Source organism: Camelus dromedarius, chromosome X, assembly GCF_036321535.1.
Source record: "Camelus dromedarius isolate mCamDro1 chromosome X, mCamDro1.pat, whole genome shotgun sequence".
Taxonomy (NCBI): Eukaryota; Metazoa; Chordata; class Mammalia; order Artiodactyla; family Camelidae; genus Camelus; species Camelus dromedarius.
In genome coordinates this window covers 64,305,445-64,329,151 of record NC_087472.1, presented here as the reverse complement: position 1 = coordinate 64,329,151, position 23,707 = coordinate 64,305,445, and the positions used below count along the sequence as shown (strand labels likewise).

The 23,707-nt window shown below is 38.9% G+C and overlaps 1 protein-coding gene across 1 annotated transcript in view; it reads right to left on the bottom strand.

Moving 5' to 3' along the window:
• Positions 1-23,707, bottom strand: part of EDA2R (ectodysplasin A2 receptor) — a 126,629-nt gene that overhangs the window by 73,654 nt on the left and 29,268 nt on the right. Inside the window, exons 4-5 of the mRNA XM_064483082.1 lie at positions 19,889-20,091; positions 17,848-18,099 (exon numbers count right to left, since the gene is read on the bottom strand). Of these exons, the coding sequence (XP_064339152.1) occupies positions 17,848-17,852 (5 nt within the window). The 5' untranslated portion in view covers positions 17,853-18,099; positions 19,889-20,091. The remainder of the gene's footprint in view (positions 1-17,847; positions 18,100-19,888; positions 20,092-23,707) is intronic.

Here is a 23,707-nt window from a genome sequence, read left to right as displayed (position 1 = left end):
ATAAATCATCAACTTCTAAGTTCTACAGATTCAACTTTTGTGATGTCTTGTTAAACTCATTTCCTCTTTTCTATTCCCATGGCCAACACCTCAGTTCCAGGGTATCATTCCCTCTCTGCATCTGGTTTATCCACCTCTCATGTTTTCTTATTCCAATTCAGTGAACTCATGTTTGCCAGATTATTCTTCTTGAAACACATATTTGGCTTTTTCCTTTAGGTTAGAAACTTTCAAAGGCTGGCTTTCCACCATATGCCAAATCAAACAGAAAAGTCTAGCATCCAAAATTCTTCCATAGTTTGCCACCAATCTACCATGGCAACTTGAACTTCCACTTTTTCCCTAATTTGTACTCTAAAATCCAGTTCAGCCAGTGTTCTTTTCACATGCCTCGAGCTTCCCTGCCTCCAAACAGTTGTTCCTGTTTTTCTCTCTGCTTAGACTGCCTTCTCTCCTATCTCCACCTGTTGAAATCCTAGCTGTGCGTCATTGTCCATCTTAAATAATAGTAATAGTTAACATTTATTGAGTTCTTATTTTGGTCCAGCCACTGTGCTAAGTGTGTACTAGAATTTTACATGGATTTTCTAGTTTAATCCTCATAAAAACTTGATAAAGTAAACTATTATTATCCCCATTTTAACCTAGTTTAAACCTGAATTCAGAGAGTAGGAAGTAATTCTGCTTGTCCAATGTCATACAAGTTAATAAATGGTAGGGAAGGGATTTAAACTCAAATAGTCTGGCTCTGGAGCCCTGAAAGGAATTACAATGTCAAAAAACAATTAAAAAAAAAACCTTTCTGCTTTTTCCTTGGCTCAACTTGATGTGATCCTTACTTGACAACATAGAAGCATTCTGACTGAACTTTTAAGCTATCTTGTGTTATATTTCTTTGTTCTTATACCCATGATGAGATCTTCAGGTCCCAATGGGCACATCCACAGTCTTAGCCAACTGTCTGTCTCATGCAGTAGTGGCACAGAATAGGTGCTCAGTAAGTCTGTTATGTTGAATTGAAGGCATGTTGGGGTGAAGGAGGAGATAGGAGAGTCATGAGGGAAAGATTCCTCCCACTCTTCTGTCTTAGCCACCCTGCATGACATAACACTGGCCAATGCTGCCAACACCTGTCCAAATCAGATTTTGCAGTCTCTGCTTCCCTAGCCCGGTTTCTGGCGAGTCTCTTCTTGTCCCCCAGTTCTCACAGCTGACTTGGCCTTGGCCAGTGTTTGGAGTAAGGCAGGATCAAAATATCACTGTCCTGGGCTCAGTTTCCAGGAGTGAGGGATCAAGTGAAACCCAGCCGGGTGGGTGAGGGTGCAGACTGAAAGCCCCCAAATAGAGCCTGAAAGCTCTTTATACAAGCCCTAACTTGCCCAGGGGCCACGTGGGTAGTCCAGAGGCTCAACTTCCCTCAGGATGCTTCACAAACTTGATCCAACCCCTCCCTCCCCTAAGCTCCTTAAACCTCCTTCTCTTCCTTATCTCACAACCCCAGATACTCAGGGTGGTTGGACATGTCCAGGCATGTTCCCAGAGGCCATCTGGGTCCAGTAAAAGCCTACCTCAGGAAAAATGGCTCACCAGGGTATTAGGTCAGGTCCCTGGCACCTTAGACAGTACACCCTGGATACAGATGGATGGGCAGACAGACAGCCACAGAAAACCTTTCTAGCCATTCTGACTTTGTAGCACCTTAACAGTGTCATCCTAACCTGATCTATGTCCCACAGGTCTAAGACACTTTGCCATGTTAGAGGGTATTTCCGCACTTACCCTATAAATGGATGTATGTTGCTCCAGCAAAGGAATTCCTGGACAAATGTACCTCAGCACAGGCCAGACATCCCACCAAGCCCGCACCTCTCAGCCCCCAGCCTGCATACCACACTCACAATAGATGAAATCCGTTGCAATCAAAGATCTGCTCTGATTCATTTCACATCCACGTGTAGCAAAAACAGCCAGAACTCATTCTCCTTTTCTTTCAAGCTTTGCCTACTTCTCCACCCCCGTGAGGCAGCTATTGGACTACTCGAGTGTCTAGGCGTGGCTACACAAAGAAGTCCCACCCCTGAGAGGGACACAGGGTGGAGGGGTTGGGGAGGTAAGAGGAGGGGTTGGGGAAGGGTGGATAAACCAGGACCAAGCCACTTCTATAGAAGGAACTGAAAAGCTCTAGGGACTGAAGCAGGGTGAGAGGGAATGAAAGCAGGAGAGACTATGGAGCTGAAGTTAAGATCTGTGGTGCCAAGGGAGGATTTGAATCTTCATGGCAGGGTGTCATTTCCTCACATAAGCCTCACTCGCCCAGTCCTCTGGCACGCTGCACTCTGTTTATTCCCTTATTGGCACTGAATTATAATCTGTAATAATTTAATTAGTTAATTTGCTTATTTGTTTTATGTCTGTACTTTTCCTTCCACTAACTGGTAAGCATAATGAGCTAATAGTTAATAACTAACACTTATAGAACACTTGCTATCTGCCAGGCACTATTCTCAATATTTTACATATATTAACTAATTTTTAACTCTTATAACTAGCCTTCCTTATTCATAATTTAGAGATAAGAAAACTGAGGCATAGACTGACTTGCCCTGTGTTAACTAGTGAGTGACAGGGCTGGGAAGGAGTCTGGTACACGGCAGCAGGAATAAACAAATTAATGAGAAGACCAAGTAATAAAGGACAAAATGGGAGAGGTCAGAAGAACTCTGAATTTGTTGCACTTGAGTAGTTAAAGAACTCCACAGCTGAAAAAATGTGAGCTGGGAGCAAGAGGACCCTTTAACCTGGGGGTACTCTCCCATCTGATACAACCATGCTGCCTTTATTATTTTTTTTTAAAGTCCTTTCCAGCTGAGATGGGAAACATCCTTCAGGGTCAGGATTAGGGGCCTTTCAACAACCCCAGCCAGCTTCAAGAGCTCACTCAACCTTTGTGCTCTCAGATAAACTTTTCTAACTCATTTGATTGTGCTCAGCAAACTAAATGCAAGGCCACTGGCATGAGTGAACTGAATTGGAAGGACATTTGCTGGTGCGTTGGCTAGTAGACAGCATTATCAGAATTCTTCTTTGAAGAGAAGATGAGAAGAAACAACATTTACTGAACATTTATAAATCATGCAAATGTGCCCCTTAATAGAGTACAACAGTCCTATGAGATAAGGATTACTACCCTTATCTTATGAATGGGGCATTCATCTTATGACTGAGATGAAGAGGCTCCTTGTATTCCATGATGCTTCCTGGAGGACAAGAGGAAGCCTGAGATAAAGGTAATATCAGGGAAACTTCAGGGTCCACAGGCTGTTGGTTTATTATTTGGAAAATGACCTTAAGCTGCAAATATGAAACTACTGCTCTCCACCATAACTAGTTCAATAAAAATATAATAGTGGCTTATTATCACCGAGCACTTGCAAGGCACTGTTTCAAGTGTTTTATATGGACTGATTTATCTCATCACAAAAAGCCTATGAAGCCCAAAACGTTAAAATCATCCTTGTCTCTTCTTTTTCTACAATTCATCAGCATAAGAATCAGATCTGCCTTCAAAATATGCTATGAATTCCACAACTTTTTAGCACATTATTGCAAATGCTTTGTTGCAAGCCACCATCACCTTCCACCTGGACTATTGCCATAGCTTCCAATGGGCCTCCGTGCTCTTGTCCTTGCTCCACTCCAGTCATTTCTCAGTGCAGCAGCCAGAGTGATCCTCTGAAAATGTAATTCAGCCCATTTTCCAAACCATTCCAATGACTGACTTCTTATTCAGAGTAAAAGCCAAAGTCTTTAACAATGGTCTGCAATAGTCTACATTATGTCCTACTCCATCTCACTCCAGTACCCTACTCCTTTATTGCTAATCTTGTCTCCTACAACTGCTCCCTGACCACCATATCCACACCACACTGACTTTCTTGATGTTTTTTCCAACACTCAAATCACACTCTACACTCAGTCTTTGCACTTACTGTTCCCTCAACCTAGGAAACTCTTCCCCCAGATATCTGCATGGTTTCTTCCTTCACTTCCTCCAGGTCTCTGCTCAAATTTCACTTTCCCAGAGACTTTCCTAAACACTATATCTGATGTAGGATAATAAGATTGTCAGGGCATTTTGGACTTTTCCCCAGCACCAGCTCTAAGGACAGAGGTGCAATGTAGGGGTTGGTAGAGTTAAGGCTCTCAGCTCCACCCTCTTTGGGAGAGCCATTCTGGCCCGATATACCTGGGCAGTAGAATTGAGGCTGGGCCAACTCATTTCTTGGGGGTTCTCTCCATTCCCTCCTCTTAACATGGGCAAGACTCACTTTATGAATTCAAACCAAGTAATCCCAGGTAAAGAGTTTCTTTGATTACACTCCACTACTGGGATCAGCCTGCTCTAACATCAGGATAGACAGGGCCAGCCTCCCCTCTGCCTATCTATGGGGCCAGAGATGTTCTTCTGGGGCCCAGTGAGCAATTCAGGTCTCCCTGATGCCACCCCTGACTCTCTCTCAGAGGTTATCTAGGGTCATTCAGGGGAATATTGGCCTTGGCTGTGTCTTAGAGAAGCCTGAACAGCCTCTAATTCCAGGGTTCAATGCAGCAGAGTATACTCTCATGGGAGAGCCTCATGATTATCCAGGAAAACTATGGTCCATAAAGCCCCTCTGGAGGCTGGAAACAGAGCAGAAGCAGAGATTGAAGGCACTAGGAGATACTAAGGCTTGTGTGGCAGTCCCTGTGGACTCTGGCATCTCTAGGGATGTCCCTGAATACCAAGATCAGCTCCCAATACCCTTTAGTCAGCCTGTAGGATGTGTTGTAGATAACCTTGGTCACAGATGTCTCAGGTAATGGCATCCAGAGGCTTGCATCTTCTGGCTTAGAAAGCTATGGTATAAGAAAGTATTACTCCCAGCTTTGGGATTTTTCTAACTTAAGCTGGGTCCTATCTTATTTCAACAGTCTTTTCTCTCATCCTTAATCATCTTCATTTCCACCTACCCAAAATGGAAACTCACTTCTCTTATTCAACTGCCCAATAATAATACAACCTATTCTAAACTCCTCATAGATGACTTCACCTCCATTTTCACTGAGGCCATAAAAGAGCACCGGGCTAGAACTCTCTAGACAACTTCTGATCTCCACTTTCAAGCTTATCTTTATCTCTTATCTTAGAGCTTTCGCTGGTCCCAGACTAATCTCTGTGTCCTCTCTTCCTGTACGCTCTGCTTTTTTTTTTTTTTTGTCTTGTATCTTCACAACCTCTTTCCCTCCAGCTTTTTCCCATAAATTCTGTCTTTCCATCCTGATCCAATATTCTGGAATAGGTTTTCCATAGTCCTTAACCTCCATCTCTTCATTTCTGAACTTATCACATTCTGCTTTCTTCAGGGTTACCGATCAATTCCTTGCTATCAAACCCATGAATCTATCCTATCTTCTTATATGAATTCTCTGAAACAATGAAAAGTGTTTGGTTCCTTTCCTTACTGGCTCTCTTCTCTTGACTTTCATGGAAACCATGTCTCCTGGCTTCACTCCTTTCTCTTTAACTTTTCTCAGATCCTTCTCCACTTGCCCCTAAAATGTTGGAGTTTTCCAGAGTTATCAGTCATTTCAATGATTAATTCCTACCTGCAAAACAGTACCTAAAGCATACTAGTGCCCAATAGAGCTTTGCTGAATAAATGAGTGAATAAATAGCTGAATGAGTGGGCCCAAGGAGGAACATGCTTATCTTTGAATTCATCCTTCTTTAATGAGTTCCCTGACCCCAGGTGAGCCACCACACAAAGAAGATAGCCAAAAATAACACTGATGCCTACACTCAAAATAATAATAACAGCCAATACTTAATCAGCACTAGATCAACTCTATGTCAGGCCCTGTGTTAAATGTTCTACATGCAACATCTCATTTAATCTTTACAATAATCCTATGAGGTATATACCATGGTATCATTTCTGTCTTATAGATGAAGAAATTGAGGCACAGAAATGAGAGGTAATAACCTCTCATGGAGCCATAACCAATAAGTGACAATTGACCCAAGACTCTCAAGAATAGCTGAGGTCTGAATTATTCACCGTCATACTCAAAGGTATAATTATTTCTTTCCTTCCCAGTCAGAGACTCTTCCCATCCCCTAGACAGCTATTCTAAACCTCAACCTTTTTCCCTCAAGTCCCTACTATGGTACCTAATTCTTAGTTGAGAAAATGGACCCCAGTCATCTTTATCAAGAAAAAAGATATTGTTAGGCATGATGTCCCTCTGCCTCCTTCCCGATGTCTGCAAGTTTCTCTCTCTTTTGACCCATTCTGGCTTCTCCTCTGAGAGGAGAGGAAGAGGGAGTATTTCCTCCCTCCCCTGCCCCCTATGAACCATGCTTCATTTTTAAACTCCTCTCTTGCTGGTATCTTTGTTATTTACCTTCCCTCTTGTGCTCAATCCTTCTACCCACAAACATATTTGACTTCTTCCTACCCTAAAGTAAAATAAAATCTTCCACACTGCCTCCTCCTCAAATAACAGCCTCATCTCTCTTCCTTTCTCAGCCAAATTTCTGGCCAGAGTACTCTCCATTCACTGTTTCCATGTCTTCACTCTTCATTAGCTTCACAATCTGTTATAATCTGGCTTCTAGCCCAATGCTCTCCCCCTGAGGTCGCAAGTGACATTTTTACTGCTACATTTTAGGGAACATTTTCAATCATTTTCTTATTTATTTGCAGTTTTTTTTGTTTCCAGTGCTGGGCACTCTTTTCTTTGGGAAACATTCTTTCTTGCATTGGAAAACATCACTGTCTTCTGGGTTCCCTCTATTTCTCTTTCTCAGATTGTATTACTGGGTATACTCCTATTTCTTACTCCATAATGTTGGTAATGCTGGGGCCCTCACAACACTTTATACTTATAACCTCATTTATCCCACAGAACAACTCCTTAAAGTACCATTTTCCTTATTTTACACATGTGGCATTTCAGGATCAGACGAGTTAACTGAATTGCCCAAGGACACACAGCAAGTACAAGTTTAATTCAGAACGATAGCCAGAAGCTGAATCTAAACATGCTACATCACACTGTCTTGCTCCAGTCAGTAAGGACATGGCACATCTGTCACTTAAAATTTGCATCTTATGTCATCTTGGGCAAGTAGTTTAACCTCTCAGAGATTCAGTTTCCCTATCTAAAAAGATATAGAAAGAAATGAGGTTGCTGTGAAGATTAAAGAGGAACATTTATAGACTCCCTAACCTAGTTCAGGACAAAGGAACTCAATAGTTGAGATCGCTTAGGATGATAGTGATAATTATGACTATAGTTATTGATCTTTTGCCCACCAACTTATTTTCCTACCCTTTGTCTAATCTTATTAGTTTACCTTCTTGTCACTAGTTCCTATTTTTATTTGTTTTTGCCTGACTCAGTCCTCCTCTGAGAATGTACTTTCAACTGAGGCAAGTAGCCAAACCCCTTTGTCTTCTCTACACACTATCTCTGCAGGCCTAGGATTCAGGCTCAGCACACACTGACCAGAAGGCTGTGCAACTCTGACTCTTCTACACATGCATTTGTTAACAAAATTGCTTTAAAACAACAGGTAGCATAGCCCTATAGAGTTCTTTACACATGTATCACATTCAATTTTTATAATCACAGGAAGGAAAGTGTTATTACTATTATTATGCCAGTTTACTAATTGGAAAGGGCAGAAATGCAGACACTGTGATAGGTAATTTATATGTTATTTCACTAACCCTTCTAGAGCATTTCTATGATCTGGGGATTATTAGCTCCATTTTAAAAATGAAAAAAAAAATAGATATATAAAACATTAGGTGACATCCAAATGAACACAGAATTGCTAAGCAGAGGTGTTAAGATTTGAATTCGAATTTTCTAAGGCCAACCTTTTGACTACACCATGTTGCTGCTCACCTTAAGGGAACAAAAAACTATCACTGCGGATGCAAAAAAAGATTTAAATGCTTCACTCTAAAACTGTACTTACAGACTGAGGGCCACAGGGCTTTACAGCAGCATTTTTGCGAAATATTAGACTCGTTTAGCCCACTTCAATTTCAAAAGGAATGTGCAACATGATATGCTTGGCACAAAAATAAATAACAAATTAAGAAATACATAAATGGGTGAAAGAAAGAATAAAAGTTATCATGGTAAGTGGTAACATTAAGGGATACATAATCATGTAAAATATTCATAATCATATGAGATTTATCTAGTGTCCAGAGGGCAGGTTCCAAAATTGTATTCTCCTTAGTGTTGGTGAAATATCCAGTCACCCATTGCACTGCTACCCCTCTACCACTGCGTTTAGTTTGAGAAGACTCAGGAGGACTTGGTCACTTTCTGCCACTATCTGAAGGGCTGTCACAGGGTAGAAAGAAACAGATGAGATTTGTATCTTAAGGGGGCAAAGTGAGGACATATGGGTACAATACACAGGCAGACAAATTTATACTCAGTTTAAGGAACGGTTTTCTAACAGTCACAGTGAAGGGTCAGGTCAGTCTGCAGGGCTCCAGATAATAGTCTCTCCCATTTATCTTCACTAATATAATGTTACCAGCCTGGAGTCGGGCAGCTAGGGTCATTCTCCTCAGTGTCTGCCTCCAGCCTGTTTGCATTCAGAGTGATTCCTCCAGGGGAGAGTTTAGACCTAAGAGCCCCCTCTAGCCACCTCTCAAGACCTCTCCCCAGGAGGGCTTTGGCTGTGCCTCCACTCAGAGAGATACAAGTTGGTCCCTCATGGGAAAGCTCAATGTTAACCAGGTAGGCTGGAGCTCTCACAGCTTGCTTTGGAGCAATTCTAATGGATCTAAGGAAGAAGTGGATGCAGGCTTAAGTATAGAATCTACAGGCAAAGTTGCCACTGAGCCTCAGAGAGCAGGTCTCTCCAGAGATATCCCTAGAAACAAGTAAGTACCAAGGAGTGGGGTGAAGGCAGTTTTAGGGCCTGGACTTAGAGACAGGGGTAGAACAGAGAGGAGGGGTTGCCAGAAAAAAGTGACTGCCCAGTCTTGGATTTCCAACTGTTCTTGAGTCCTCCATATTACTGCCAAGTCACCATCAGGTTCTGTTCTAAGTGCTTTATGTGTCTTAACTGATTTAATTTTCACAACCACCTTATGAGATACACACTGTGATTATCATCCTTATCCTTCAGATGAGAAACCAAGATACAGAGAGAACAAGGAGCTTGTTCATGGTCATACAGCCAGAAAACAGTAATAAATTCAAGAACTCTCACTCAGGTCTCTAGCCAGCAGAATCATGATTACCTGGAAACTAGCTTGAAATGTAAATTCTCTAGTCCCAACCCAGACCTAATGAATCAGAAATTTCCAGGGTTAGGCCCAGAAATCTGTGTTTTAACAAGCCACTTCAGGTGATTCTGATGCCCACTCAAATTTTGAATACAACTCTTTAAAAGCACTAAGTGAAATAATTTCTCTCCTTAGTTAGAGGCTCTTCCCATCCTCCCTGCACAGCTGTTCTAAACTACCTTTTCCCTAAAGTCCCTGCTTTGGCACCTAGTTATAAAAATGGGCCCCTCTCCTTATCATTAAGAAAACAGATGCTATTAGGCATGAAGTCATTGCACTTCTTTCCCTTATGCCATTAGCTTTCTCTCTCCATCTATTCTGGCCTTTCTTCTTGATGGAAAGGAAGAGAACATGAGCCTCTTCCTCCTCTCTTACCCACTATGGACCATGGTTTATTTTTAACCCCCTTCTCACTGGTACCTTTATTATTCACCTTTCCTCTTATGTCCAGCCACTCAACCCACAAACATATTCAAATTCCTCCCACATGTGGTGGTGAGATCCTTCCCTCTTGATTTCTTCATGAATTACTGTGCCTCTGGGTTTATTTCAAGGGACTTCATTCTCCAGCAATAACCCCATGCATAACTCCACCCAACCACTTCCCTCCACTTTCCTCTGACAAGCTCATCTCCCTCACCCTAGCCTTCCACCTATGGAAAACTAGCCTCACTATGGGCAAAAGTCCCTCCACCTAACCTACCTAGAAACCATTCTTCAATACCAAAAGACCATTAGTTGTCATGTCACCCCTTCTGGGGAGCCTCTACACTTAAGAACTGAGAAGAAGCATTCCTTCATCACCACTTCCTTCATCATCACTATTCCCAAGAACCTGCATGATGGTTTCCCACTGCATCTGGCATAACTCTGAAGTCTTTTAATGTATTATTCTGATAAGAGCAATCGCTATACTTTTGAGCATCAAGTGCCTAGGACTATGTTAAGTACTTTATCTGAATTATCTGAGCCTCAAGAGAATCTTGACATACACCTATTCCAAGTCCAATTAAAAATAATCCAATCGGGACTCAGAGCTTAAATGACTTAACTAGATATGCAGTTAGGCAGTAGCAACATTGAGATTTAAACAAAGCCTCTGTTCTAACAACAAACTCCTTAATAACAACCATTAAATTACTGTACAATATGTACTATGTATTATGCCAGGTACATTTTGAAAATAGTAGTATGACTAGTAGTAGTCCATTTATCAAGGGCTTAATATGTGCCCTGTGCTATGTTAAACCCTTTCTAAGCATTATATCCTTGCCTCATGGGTGATGCAACTAAAATGAAAAATGGTAGTTTTAAGGTCATTAAGCTAAAAAGTGCATAAAACTGGGTTTGGAATCAGGTGTTTCTGACTGAACATTCTTTGCTCTTTCAAGTACAGCATCTGGCTCTTATCAATCAATAATGAAGTGGGATTAGAGTTTAGTAGAAAGGGCACAGGCTTTGGTAAGAAGAGTTTTGAGTTCAAACCCTGAATTGTGATTTTGATCAAGTTTCTTCATCTGAAATATGTTAGAAATAACATGTTTCTAGAGTTGCTGGGATAGTCAAATGTTTGTAAGTGCTCAATAATTGTGAATATCTATCAATCTATCATCTTTCTACCTCATATCTTTTTATTGGATGAAGTGAAGTCTCTTCTTTTAGATCTCTTAGGGATGCTCCTCGCCACCTTATATATGAGCTATTTGGTGGGAGTGGTGTTTGGGTAGAGATTACTCAAAACTTGGTTAGTTGTTTCTTTACAGCAGCTGGCCCACATGCCCTTCCACAGTTGGACATACTCAGTGGTGATGCCACATAATGCTCCTGAGTATGGCCTGAATGCCATCTCTTATAAAACAACCTTCACCTGCAAAACCTCCTGCACTGCCCATTTCCCCTGACCAAACGTACACTTGACATTGAAGGAGGTAAATGCACTGGATTACAGAGTGCAGAAAGGCTACAGTGTGCTTTTATTAAACAACTTTCTAGTTTTCTTGCACCACTCAGTGGGAGGAAGCCTTGCCATGTAGGTCTTCAAGTACTTAACCAAGCAGGTGCTCTTCTTCCTATTTTTTTTAACATTTTATATTGAGTTATAGTCATTTTACAATGTTGTGCCATATTCCAGTGTAGAGCACAATTTTTCAGTTATACATGAACATACATATATTCATTGTCACATTTTTTTCGCTGTGAACTACCATAAGATCTTCTATATATTTCCCTGTGCTATACAGTATAATCTTCTTTATCTATTCTATATATGCCTGTTAGTATCCACAAATTTTGAACTCCCAGTCTGTCCCTACCCACTCCCTATCCCCTTGGCAACCACAAGTTTGTATTCAATGTCTATAAGTCTGTTTCTCTTTTGTATTTATATTCCTTTCTTTTTTAGAATCCACATATGAGTGATCTCATATGGTATTTTTCTTTCTCTTTCTGGCTTACTTCACTTAGAATGACATTTTCTAGGCACATCCATGTTGCTGCAAATGGCATTGTGTTGTCATTTTTATGGCTGAATAGTATTCCATTGTATAAAAATATCACATCTTCTTTATCCAGTCATCTGTTCATGGACATTTAGGCTGTTTCCATGTCTTGGCTACTGTATATAGTGCTGCTATGAACATTGGGGTGCAGGTGTCTTTTTGAAGTAGGGTTCCTTCTGGATATATGCCCAGGAGTGGGATTACTGGGTCATATGATAAGCCTATTCCTAGTCTTTTGAGGAATCTCCATACTGTTTTCCACAGTGGCTGCACCAACCTGCATTCCCACCAGGAGTGCAGGAGGGTTCCCTTTTCTCCACAGCCTCTCCAGCATTTGTTATTTGTGGACATTTGAATGATGGCCATTCTGACTGGTGTGAGGTGATACCTCATTGTAGTTTTCATGTGCATTTCTCTGATAATTAGTGATACTGAGCATTTTTCCTGTGCCTATTGATCATTTGTACTTCTTCCTTGGAGAATTGCTTGTTTAGGTCTTCTGCCCAATTTTGGATTGGGTTGTTTGTTTTTTTCTTATTATGTCATATGAGCTCCATATATATTCTGGAGATCAGGCCTTTGATGGTTTCATCGTTTGCAAAAATTTTCTCCTATTCTGTAGGTTGTCATTTTGTTTTGTTTATGGTTTCCTTTGCTGTGCAGAAACTTGTAAGTTTCATTAGGTCCCATTTGTTTATTCTTGCTTTTATTTCTAATGCTTGGGTAGACTGCCCTAGGAGAACATTTTTGGATATATGTGAAATAAGGTTTTGCCTATATTTTCCTCTAGAAGGTTATTGTATCTTGTCTTATGTTTAAGTCTTTGATCCATTTTGAGTTTATTTTTGTGTATGGTGTAAGGGAGTGTTCTAGCTTCATTGATTTACATGCTGCTATCCAGTTTTCCCAACACCACTTTCTGAAGAGACTGTCTTTATTCCATTGTATATTCTTGCCTCCTTTGTGGAAGATTAGTTGACCAAAGGTTTGTGGGTTCTATTCTGTTCCATTGATCCATATATCTGTTTTTGTACCAATACCTTGCTGTCTTGATGACTGTAGCTCTATAGTATTGTCTGAAGTTTGGGAGGGATATTCCTCCAGCCTCTTTCTTTTTATTCAGTAATGTTTTGGCAATTCTAGGTCTTTTGTGATTCCATATAAATTTTATTATGATTTGTTTAACTTCTGTGAAATAAATCCTGGGTAATTTGATAGGGATTGCATTCAATCTGTAGATTGCCTTGGGCAGTGTGACCATTTTAACAATATTGATTCTTCCAATCCAAGAGCATGGGGTATCTTTCCATTTTTTTAAGTCTTCTTTAATTTCCTTCATCAATGGTTTATAGTTTTCCATGTATAATTCTTTCACCTCCTTGGTTAGATTTATTCCTAGGTATTTAATTCCTTTTGGTGCTATTTTAAAGGGGATTGTTTCTTTACTTTCCTTTTCTGTTGATTCATCATTAGTGTAAAGAAATGCAACTGATTTTTGTATGTTAATCTTGTAACCTGCTACCTTACTGAATTCTTCCATTAGTTCTAGTAGTTTTTGTGTGGACCATTTAGGGTTTTCTATCTTTCTTTCTTGCCTGATTGCTGTGGCTAGGACTTCAAAGACTATATTGAATGGGAGTGGTGATAGTGGACAGCCTTGTCTTGTCCCAGAGTTTAGTGGGAAGCTTTTGAGTTTTTTATCGTTGAGGACTATTCCGGCTGTAGGTCTGTCATATATAGCTTTTATTATGTGAGATATGCTCCATCTATACCCACATTGGTGAGAGATTTTATTATAAATGGGTGTTGAATTTTATCAAATGCTTTTTCTGCATCGATTGAAATGATCATGTGGTTTTTGCCCTTTCTCTTGTTAATGTGATGTATGTACATTGATTGATTTGCATATGTTGAACCACCCTTGTGTCCCTGGGATGAACCCCACTTGATCATGATGTATAATATTTTTATGTGCTGTTGGATTTTATTTGCTAATATTTTGGTGAGGATTTTGGCATCTATGTTCATCAGTGATATTGGACTATAATTATCTTTTTTGGTAGTGTCTTTGCCTGGTTTTGGTATCAGTTGCTCCTCTTCTGACAGGACTTTCTCCCCAGTTTATGTTTTCCTATTGCTCTTAGAGCCCTCTTTGTCAATATCCTTAGCTCTGGTGTCCCACCCTCTCTATATCTCCTTATCTTGTTTTGTTTTGAAAATTCGAGTACCTAAGACTTTGCTGGTTAATAATGAAAGCTATTTTCTTCCTTATGCCTACCCTAAAAGAAAAGGGGTGGGATCTGGTCATTTGTGGTGGTGAGTATTTTGATTCCAATTTATATACACCACCAGAGAAAGCCATGGATAGTTTCATCATCAGTTACCTAAGAAGTAAACCTATCTTACCAAACAGAACATTACATTTTCCCAGGACAGAATCTAGTCCCACATGAAGGAAGAATGTATTCTTTGTTAACATTATTTTGTCCCTCAAAGTTCTGAAGAATGAAAGTCTTGTAATTGTGCTCTCTGAGCTTACCTTACATTATAAGAGTTGTGAAGATCTCTATTTCAGACAACTTAATGTGTAACATTGGTTTCAAATAGATTTTTTTTCTGTTCCCTAAACCTTTCCTTTAATACAAGATAAAACAGTGGAAACTAATCTCATCTTGAGCTCTGTCATATATCTATGACAGAGGAAACAGTGAACAAATGATACCTATTATTATCATGAATAGAGACAAAAATAAACAAATGACAAACACACAATATAATCTTAAGTACAATCTTAAGTATTGATAAGCACTAGGAAGAAAAATAAAATATAGGAAAGGAATGGATGATGGGGAGTAAGTTGTTATACACAGGATTGTCAGGGAAGGTTTCTCTGAATCTCCATTTGAGCAGTGACTTGAGTGATTTGGGAAATCAAACCATGAAAAGGTCTGAGGGAAGAGTGTTCCAGGCTGACTGAAAAGCAAAGGCAAAGGCTTAGAGGTGGGATGTTCAAAGAATAATAAGAATGCCAGTCTTAGAACCAGAAGTCAGAAATTGGCAGGTGGCAGATCATGTAGGAGTTTGGATTTTATTTTAAGTATTATATGAAACAATTGTTATCTGAATTCCATTTTAAAAGGACTCTGGTTTCTCTGTGGACAATGGACCTTATGGGGCAAGAGTGGATATGAGGAGATAAGCTAAGCAGCCATAGCCATAGCCCAAGCAACAGATAATGTTGGTTTGGACTTGGATTAAAGTGTTAAGAAATAGCTGGAATCTACACTGCTGGTGAGAGTGTAGTTTGGTGCAACCACTATGGAAAACATTATGGATATTTCTTAAAAAAACTAAATCCTGCTCCTGGGAGTATATCCAGAAGGAACCCTACTTCAGGATGACACCTGCACCCCAGTGTTCTTAGCAGCATTATTTACAATAGCCAAGACATGAAGACAGCCTAAATGTCCATCAACAGATGATTGGATAAAGAAGATGTGGTATATTTATACAATGGAATACTATTCAGCCATAAAAACCGACAACATCACACCATTTGCAGCAACATGGATGCTTCTGGAGAATGTTATTCTAAGTGAAGTAAGCCAGAAAGAGAAAGAAAAATACCATATGAGATCGCTCATGTGTGGAATCTAAAAAAAAACCAAAAACAAAAACAAACAAAGCATAAATACAAAACAGAAACAGACTCACAGACATAGAAATTAAACTTGTGGTTGCCAAGGCGGTGGGGGGGTGGGAAAGGATAGATGGGATTTAAAAATTGTAGAATAGATAAACAAGATTATACTGTATAGCACAAGGAAATATACACAAGATCGTATGGTAGCACACAGAAAAAAATGTGACAATGAATATATATATGTTCATGTATAACTGAAAAATTGTGCTCTACACTGGAATTTGACATAACATTACAAAATGATTATAAATCAATAAAAAATGTTATATTGTTAAAAATAAATAAATAAATAAATAAATAAATAAATAAATAAATAAATAAATAAATGCTGCAAAAAAAAAAAACTAAAAATATACTTACCATATGACCCATCAATCCCATTTCTGGGCATATAACCTGAGGAAACTCTAATCTGAAAAGATACATGCACCCCAACGTTCATAGCAGTACTATTTACAATAGCCAAGACGCAGAAACAATCTAAATGTCCATTGACAGATGACTGGATATGGAAGTTGTGGTATATTTATACAATGGAATGCTATTCAGCCATATAAAAGAATAAAATAATGCCACTTGCAGCAACATGGATGGACCTGGAGATCATCATTCTAAGTGAAGTAAGCCAGAAAGAGAAAGACAAATACCATGTGATATCACTTATGTGTGTAATCTAAAAAAAAAAAAAAATGGCACCAGTGAACTTATTTACAAAACAGAAACAGACTCACACAGAGAACAACCTTATGATTACCAAGGGGGAAAAGGGGTGGTGGTGGGATAAACTGAGAGTTTAAGCTTTGTCGGTATTAATTACTATATATAAAATAGATAGAAAACAAGGTCCTACTGTATAGCACAGGCAACTATACTCAATATCTTATAATAGCTTATAATAAAAAAGTATATGAAAAGGAATATATAGATATAACTGAACCACTATGCTGTACATCAGAAACCAACACAAAATTGTAAACTGACTATACTTAAATTAAAAAAAAGAAATAATTGGATTCTGTATTTGTTTTGGAGGTAAGACTTAGATGATTTGCTATTGGATTGGGTATGGGGAGTGAGGAAAAAATAGAAATAATGACTCCTAGGTTTTAGGCCTGTACAAGTGGATGAATGGTGATATCATTTACTCAGATGAGAAGACTCGGGGAGAAGCAAGTTTTATGGTGATAGGGAACAAGTGTGTAGTTTTGCATATATTAAATTTTAATCTGCTTATTAAATTTCCCAGAGGCTCAGCACACATTGATTTAGAAGCTGTATCCACTGACTAAGTAACTGGGGTCAGGCAGCAGCAGGGGTCAGAGAAATGAGACCCCTCAAATAATCAGAAGTTGACTGATATGGTTATTCTTATATAGGAAATTAGTAAGAAAAAAAGAATAAAAGGGTACTAGAACAGCAAATGTTAGAACCATCAAGTCAGGATGTTACAGCTAGAAGCAAACTTAGTCCATCTAATACCATGTGCCATCTGATGCTAGACATCCATCTACACCATCTCACCAAATTTAGCCTCTTCTTAATCATTTCCAGAGATGAGGATAAATTCATTCCAGGCTTTGAAGTTACCCATTTTCATCACCTGAAGAACAACTTCACTGCATTCAGATAGTAGCCCCTTACTACTCTGTTCCCATTAGATGTGTCTTCCCCTTTGCCTGCATCATTCCCTTCCGTTAGCCCTGTGCTTTCTCCAACTTAGAGCTCTGGGATATCAGTAATATCTGCCTGTCTTAATTACCATGGTAGAAAGAGAAATCAATGTCAATACTTAGTAATAACATATCCAAAGCATCCCCAACTCCCCCTATCTTCCTAATTAGAGTTGCATCAAATATGGAATGCCATACCTTGATAGTTCTATCAACACATTAGAGTATATCACAAGATGAAAGTCCCACTTGGGGAAAAGACCTGAATTCATGTCCTAATAGGAATCACCATAGTAATCAGGAATATTCAGCCTGTAGAAGAGAAAACTTGAGAGGCAAATGGTATAAGAAACAAATTGATTGCTATCTTCAGATACTTGGGGATCTATTATGAGGAATGGGGACAATCAGATTTGTTCAGTGTTGCCTCTGGTAAAGGAATGAGGACCTATGTTTAAAACTTATAAAGTCAGGTTACCCACATGGTCTCCAGTGGCAATGCAGTAGGGAAGGGCATGGAGATGCACTACCACCTGAGAGTGGTGAAAGTCTAGGATCTCCACCTGGCCATCTTTAAAGCATACCCATAGTGGGAGGGGGTTTGGGGGTACCTCATTATAGCTTGGCAAGGATAGAAGTCTAGTCTCCGTATTAACCCTTTGCTGGCAAAGGTGAGTATAGTCTCATGGTTTGTTGTTTGTCTTTTTGTTTGTTTCTGTGGTGTTTGGTTGAAGTAGAGCTGTTATTGTTTTAAATGTTTCTGTCTTGCTCAGCTGCTCTTTTCCTGATCCTTGGGTAGAAGAGAGCAGGCTTTTTCTGCGCTCTTTGGCATTTCTGGGTTTCCAGCTTCTCCAGTATCCAGCCTGGAATATGTGAGACAAAAAGAAAACTTAGTGAACTCATCACCATATCATTTCTCAGGTCCCAAAGGACCTAGCCAGTCTTCTTGTGCTTTTTTTTTTAAGTACATTGTCCAAGGGTTTTAGTTGTATTTAGCAGGAGCAACAGGGAAAAGAACATCTATTCTAAGTATTTCACAAAACTGTCTACAGATGAAATGGGCAGCCAGGAGGTGTAACAAATTCCCTTTTCTTGGAAGTGTTCAAACAAAGTCGGGAATAATGAACTTGGATGGTAATATTATTGACATAAAGTAAGCACTGGATGGGGAGTGGAACTAAAATTCCTTCAAGTTTCAAGTCTGTTTCCAACCATAGTTTCTACACTACTGTGATTTTATAGGTATTTCATGTCTTTAATCAACAGGTACTTATTAAGTGCCTTCAATACGCAAGCTCTGTGCTTGGCACTGAGGATGCAACAGTACATAAGACAATAATAAGAAGGGATGCAGGCAAATAAGCAAATAAATATTATTAGGATAATTTCAACATAAGTGAGGAGTGTGTGGTGCAAAGAGGCCATACTAGATAGGGTGAGCCACAGAGGCTTCTTCCAGGAAGTAATGCTTGAACTGATATTTGAATAAAAAGGAACCAGTCATGTGAAAATTTGCAAAGGTGGGAAAAAGTGATTGGGTTAAATGAACATAAGAAAGCCAATGTGATTGTAGTACTGCAGATAAGGCATTGAGAAATCATGTTTGGCCTTGTCTAACAACACATTCCTTAGATTTTAGTTTTATTTTGAATGAAGCAAAAAACATTTGGAGGGTTTTAAGAAAGTGACATGATCTGATTTATGCATAACAGATTCGTTCAACAGGGCCACTCAACAGAGCACTAGTATGAAATAGTTTTGCTCTTTTTCGATACCTTTTTGTGCTATGTCAAATTCTCTTTCTCTGCTGAGTAGCAAGTCTCTTAGGGACATCTGGGGCAGATTCCATAAGTACTTGGGCACATTTCTTATTAGAAGTCTACCTAATCTAAAATTGTAATTTCATATCACATTCAAAGTTTTCTCTTCTGCATCATAGGCCAGGTTTGTAGCTTGAGGGGCTTAAACTGTGAAGATGATCCAGAATTTTCTTCCTCCTCCTCCTTCCTCTTCAGCACTTTGGAGCGGGGGCAGGGTGAGTTCTGGAGATACTTTCTCCACTTCCCTTTTCGAGATCCAACTACTCTGGTCTTGGAGGAACAGGGAAGTAAGGGCAAACATCTCTAAACTGCTCACACTTTTGGTCCTCTGTGCTGGTTTTATTGGCTTCTCTGGATAATATTGACCGAATACTGATGCCTTCTGAGTTCAAGAGATTCACCTATGAGTTATTAGGGGCTTTCCTACTGATTAGTTTTCTAATGTATAAGATCTAGCCACAGTTCATCTTCTTTCAACCTCAGCTGCCACTCCCACCTGTAAAACCCAAAGACTCTGCTGCTGGGGAGCCCTTGCCTTGTAACAAGCCCTCTTGGGTAGGGACCTAGCAAAATATGTCAAATTTAGCTATCCTCTGGAGTGACTACTCAATGCACGCAAAACTCATTTTTCCTTATAGACAGGATCAAAATGTTAGTTTTCCCATTTTGAAGGCTCCCCCAGTTGCTTTGAGTGATTCTCTTATCTTGAAGCACTATCTCACTTGGCTCAAGGGTCAGAACACTCCCATAATGAACCCATGAAAGTGAAAAAAAAGCCACCATACTATTCATTAGTTCAATGAGGCATGAATCTGATAGTCCTTTCACCTACTCTTTATATGCTGGATACTGATGGAAGTACCGGAGTTGACTGTGGCAAGGTCAGTGTTGCCACCTCCCAGAAAGCCCTCAAGAGCAAACCTGGCTTCAGCTGTTGGCAATGTTCTTTAGAATGAGATACTTCTCCTATGTCTCATTCTTTCTCTTCTTCCTCTTTTCTTTGTTTTCCTTCTTTTCTGGTTCCTTCTTCAGGCCCTAATTACAAAATCAGGACAACAGAAAAATTCACACTTATCACCTTGTTTTATATATATATATATATAATATCGCCCTGGTTTCTGCATAGTGAATGGATTATAGAGGCAAAAGTGGAAGTAGGGATATTTGTTAGGAGGTTGTTGCAGTAATCAAGATTAAAGGTAACAGAAGCTTAGACCAAGTTGATAGCAGTGGTGGTGAATAGTTATTAGTAGCTCAATTCAGAAGACACTATATTTTGGAGGTAATCTGATATGACAATTGAATTCACGTGGTAAAACACAAATCAAAGTTGACTGCCAGGTTTTTTGGCTGGAGAAACTGGTTGGAAGGTGGTGCCAATGACTAAGATGAGTAGATGAGAGAAGGACTGGTTTGGGTAAGAATTGTGTTTTGGCTATGCTAAGTTCAAGATGCATATTAACCACCCAGGGGAAATATCTAAATGAAAAGAGCCAAGTGAAAATAAATTCTGGTGTCACTGACTTGGCCACAGCATCAACTTTATAGGCATTTGGATCATCCGTAATGAGACAACTATGGGGCACCTAGGTCAGCCACAAGCCAGAAGTTCAGTCTTTCCAGGGACCTATTCAATAATGTCATGTTTTCCTTCACAAATGCAACCACTCTGGCTCATCATCATCTACCAAAGAAAGGTCTTCTGTGCAATAGTTAATACCAATACACTGAGCAAGAGGCCCTTACAGATCTTTAGCATAAGGACATATTTGAGAATGGCATTACTTAATATAGACCACCATTCTTTTTAACTGTCCTGCCTCCCACATTATAGGACTTGGCTCAGCTACAGAAAAACAGAGGCATGAGAATAATCACTGGGGACAGCTAGAAACATGGCAACCTACATAGTGGTCCTAGATAGACACTGCTTGCCAAAGAAACTCCTGTTGGGAGTATGGGAGTCTAATAGTTCTAAAATTGTCTTCCCTATGACTCCCTTATAATTAGTCCTGGTTCCAAATCTCTTCTAGGATTTCAGTCTCAGATATGCCCTTCAATATGCTCATCAAGTACATACTACTGGAGTCCTTTGACAACATTTTCAATTCAGGAGGCCAGAAGAGAAATAGTAAATACCAATACACTGAGCAAGAGGCCCTTATAGATCTCAGACAATGAAGGACTTCCTCTGATAAACATTTTCGCTTTAACTTTCTTCCTGCTTATAGTGTGTTGAAAGGTGGTCTCCAAAAAGTTATGTACATGTCCTAACCTCCAGAACCTGTGAATGGGACCTTATTTGAAAAAATGTTTTGCAGATATTAAGAATCTTAACATGAAATCATTCTGGATTATCCAAGTGGGATCTAAATCCAAAGACAAGTATCCTTATGAGAGACACACATAGGAGAGACATACAAGGGGAAATGGCCATGTGAAGGTGGAGGCAGAGACTAGAGTTATGCATCCACAAGCTACAGAACACTTGCAGCCACCATAAGCTAGAAGAGGCAAGATAGGAGTCTTAGAGCTTTCAAAGGGACTGCAACCTTACTGACACCTTAATTTCAAACATCCAGCCTCTGGAACTATGGAAAAATGAATTTCTGTTGTTTTAATCTGCCAAGTTTATGGTAATTTGTTATGGTAGCCCTAGCAAATGAATACATGTCTCATTTATCTTTCATTATTAGAGAATAACAAGTCAACATATAAAAAACACCACCACCATCACCCTAGAAGTTCCCCTTGTAGCCTGTTCTAGTCACTACACAACTCCAAAGTAGCCAACATCAGGACTTCTCACAGTATAGATTAATTCTGATTGTTTTTGTGATTTATATTAATTAAACCTACAGTTTGTATGTGTTTGTTTCTGGCTTCCTCTGCTTGATTGCGAGGTTCATCCACATTGTTACATGTAACTGCAGAAGTTTCATTTGTATTGCTATAAAATATTCCTTGTATGGGATTCATTTTATCCATTCTACTGTTGCTGTGCATATGGTAAGTTTCCTAGATTGCACTATTTCAAACAGTGCTGATATGAACATCCTTGAACATGTCTTTTGATGAGCGTATGTACCCATTTCTGCTGGTTATATACCTAGGTATAGAGTATGCCTTGGTTCAATTTTAGCAACAGTTTTTCCAAGTATTTGTATCAATTTACATTCCCATCAGTAGTATATGAGAGTTTCAGCTGCTCCACATCATCACAAAAACTTTGCATTTTCCATCTTTGTTATTTGAGTCATTCTGGTGAGTGTTTTGGTGTTTAGCATGGTTTCAATTTATATTTCACTGATGACTAATAAAACTGAGAACTTAGTATGCTTTTGGGGAATTTGGATATCATTTTTTTGTTGTTGTTGTTAAGTGTCTTTAAGTATTTTGCCTGTTTTTCTAACAGGTTGTTTGTCTTTTTTTTGTATTAATTTGTAGAAATTCTTTATATATTCTGGCTATGAGCCCTTTGTTAGATGCATTGCTAATATCTTCTCCAGCTCTGTGAGTTGTCTTTTATTTTCTCTTGATATGGCATCTTTTAATGGAAAGAAACTCCTAATTTTAATTTAGTACATGTTATGAATTTCACCTTTATGGATAGGGCTTTTGTTTCATGTTTGAGAAATCTTTAGATTAGAAATATCTTGTGATATTTTAGATAGAATCTTAGAAATATATTGTGTTAAATTAATATATTTAGTTTGGGGAGAACTGACATCTTTATAATATTGAGTTTTCCAATTCATGAGTGTGCTGTATCTCTCCATTTATTTAGGCCTTCTTCAGTTCCTCTCAATAATGTTTTGTTGTTTCAATATTATACAGTCTAGCAGTTTTTCATTAGATTTGTTCCTAGGTATTTGATAGTCTTGATACTAATGTAAATTACATCTTTTCAAATTTAAATTTCTCTATATTGCTAGTATACAGAAATATATGCTGTCATTGCATCCAGAGACCTTGCTAAATTTACTTATTAATTCTAATAATGTTTAGAATTTTGGATTTTATACATATGTAAATATGTCATCTGAGAATAATAGTTTTATATCTTCCTTTCTAATCCTTATGGCTTTTATTTCTTTTTCTTATTCTATTGCACTGGCTAGAACTCCAACATAATTTTGAATAGAAATGGTGACAGCAGGCAATCTTGACTTATCCCTGATCTCAGGAAGAACACTTCAATATTTCACTAACTATGATGTTTTCTCTAGGTATCCATAGATATTCTTTACCAGATTAAGAAGGCTCTTTTCTATTCCTACTCTGCTAAGAGTTTTTATCATGTATAGGTGCTGAATTTTTTCAAATCTTTTTCTGCGTCTCTAAGATGATCATATGATTTTCTTTTCTTTTTTTCCTGTTAATGATTTAGAATGTTAAACCATGTTTGCATTCCTAGAACAAACCCCATTTGCTTGTGATGTGTTTTCCTTTATATAATGCTGGGTTCAATTTAATAATACTTTAGTATTTTTTGCATCCATTTCATGAGAGACTGGTCTATACTTTTTTTTTTTTTGCTTGGTTTCTGTACTTTTATTATTAAATTAAAAAACTGAAGTATAGTTGATTTACAATGTTGAGTTAGTTTCAGGTGTACAGCAAAGTGATCCTATTCAATTACACATACACA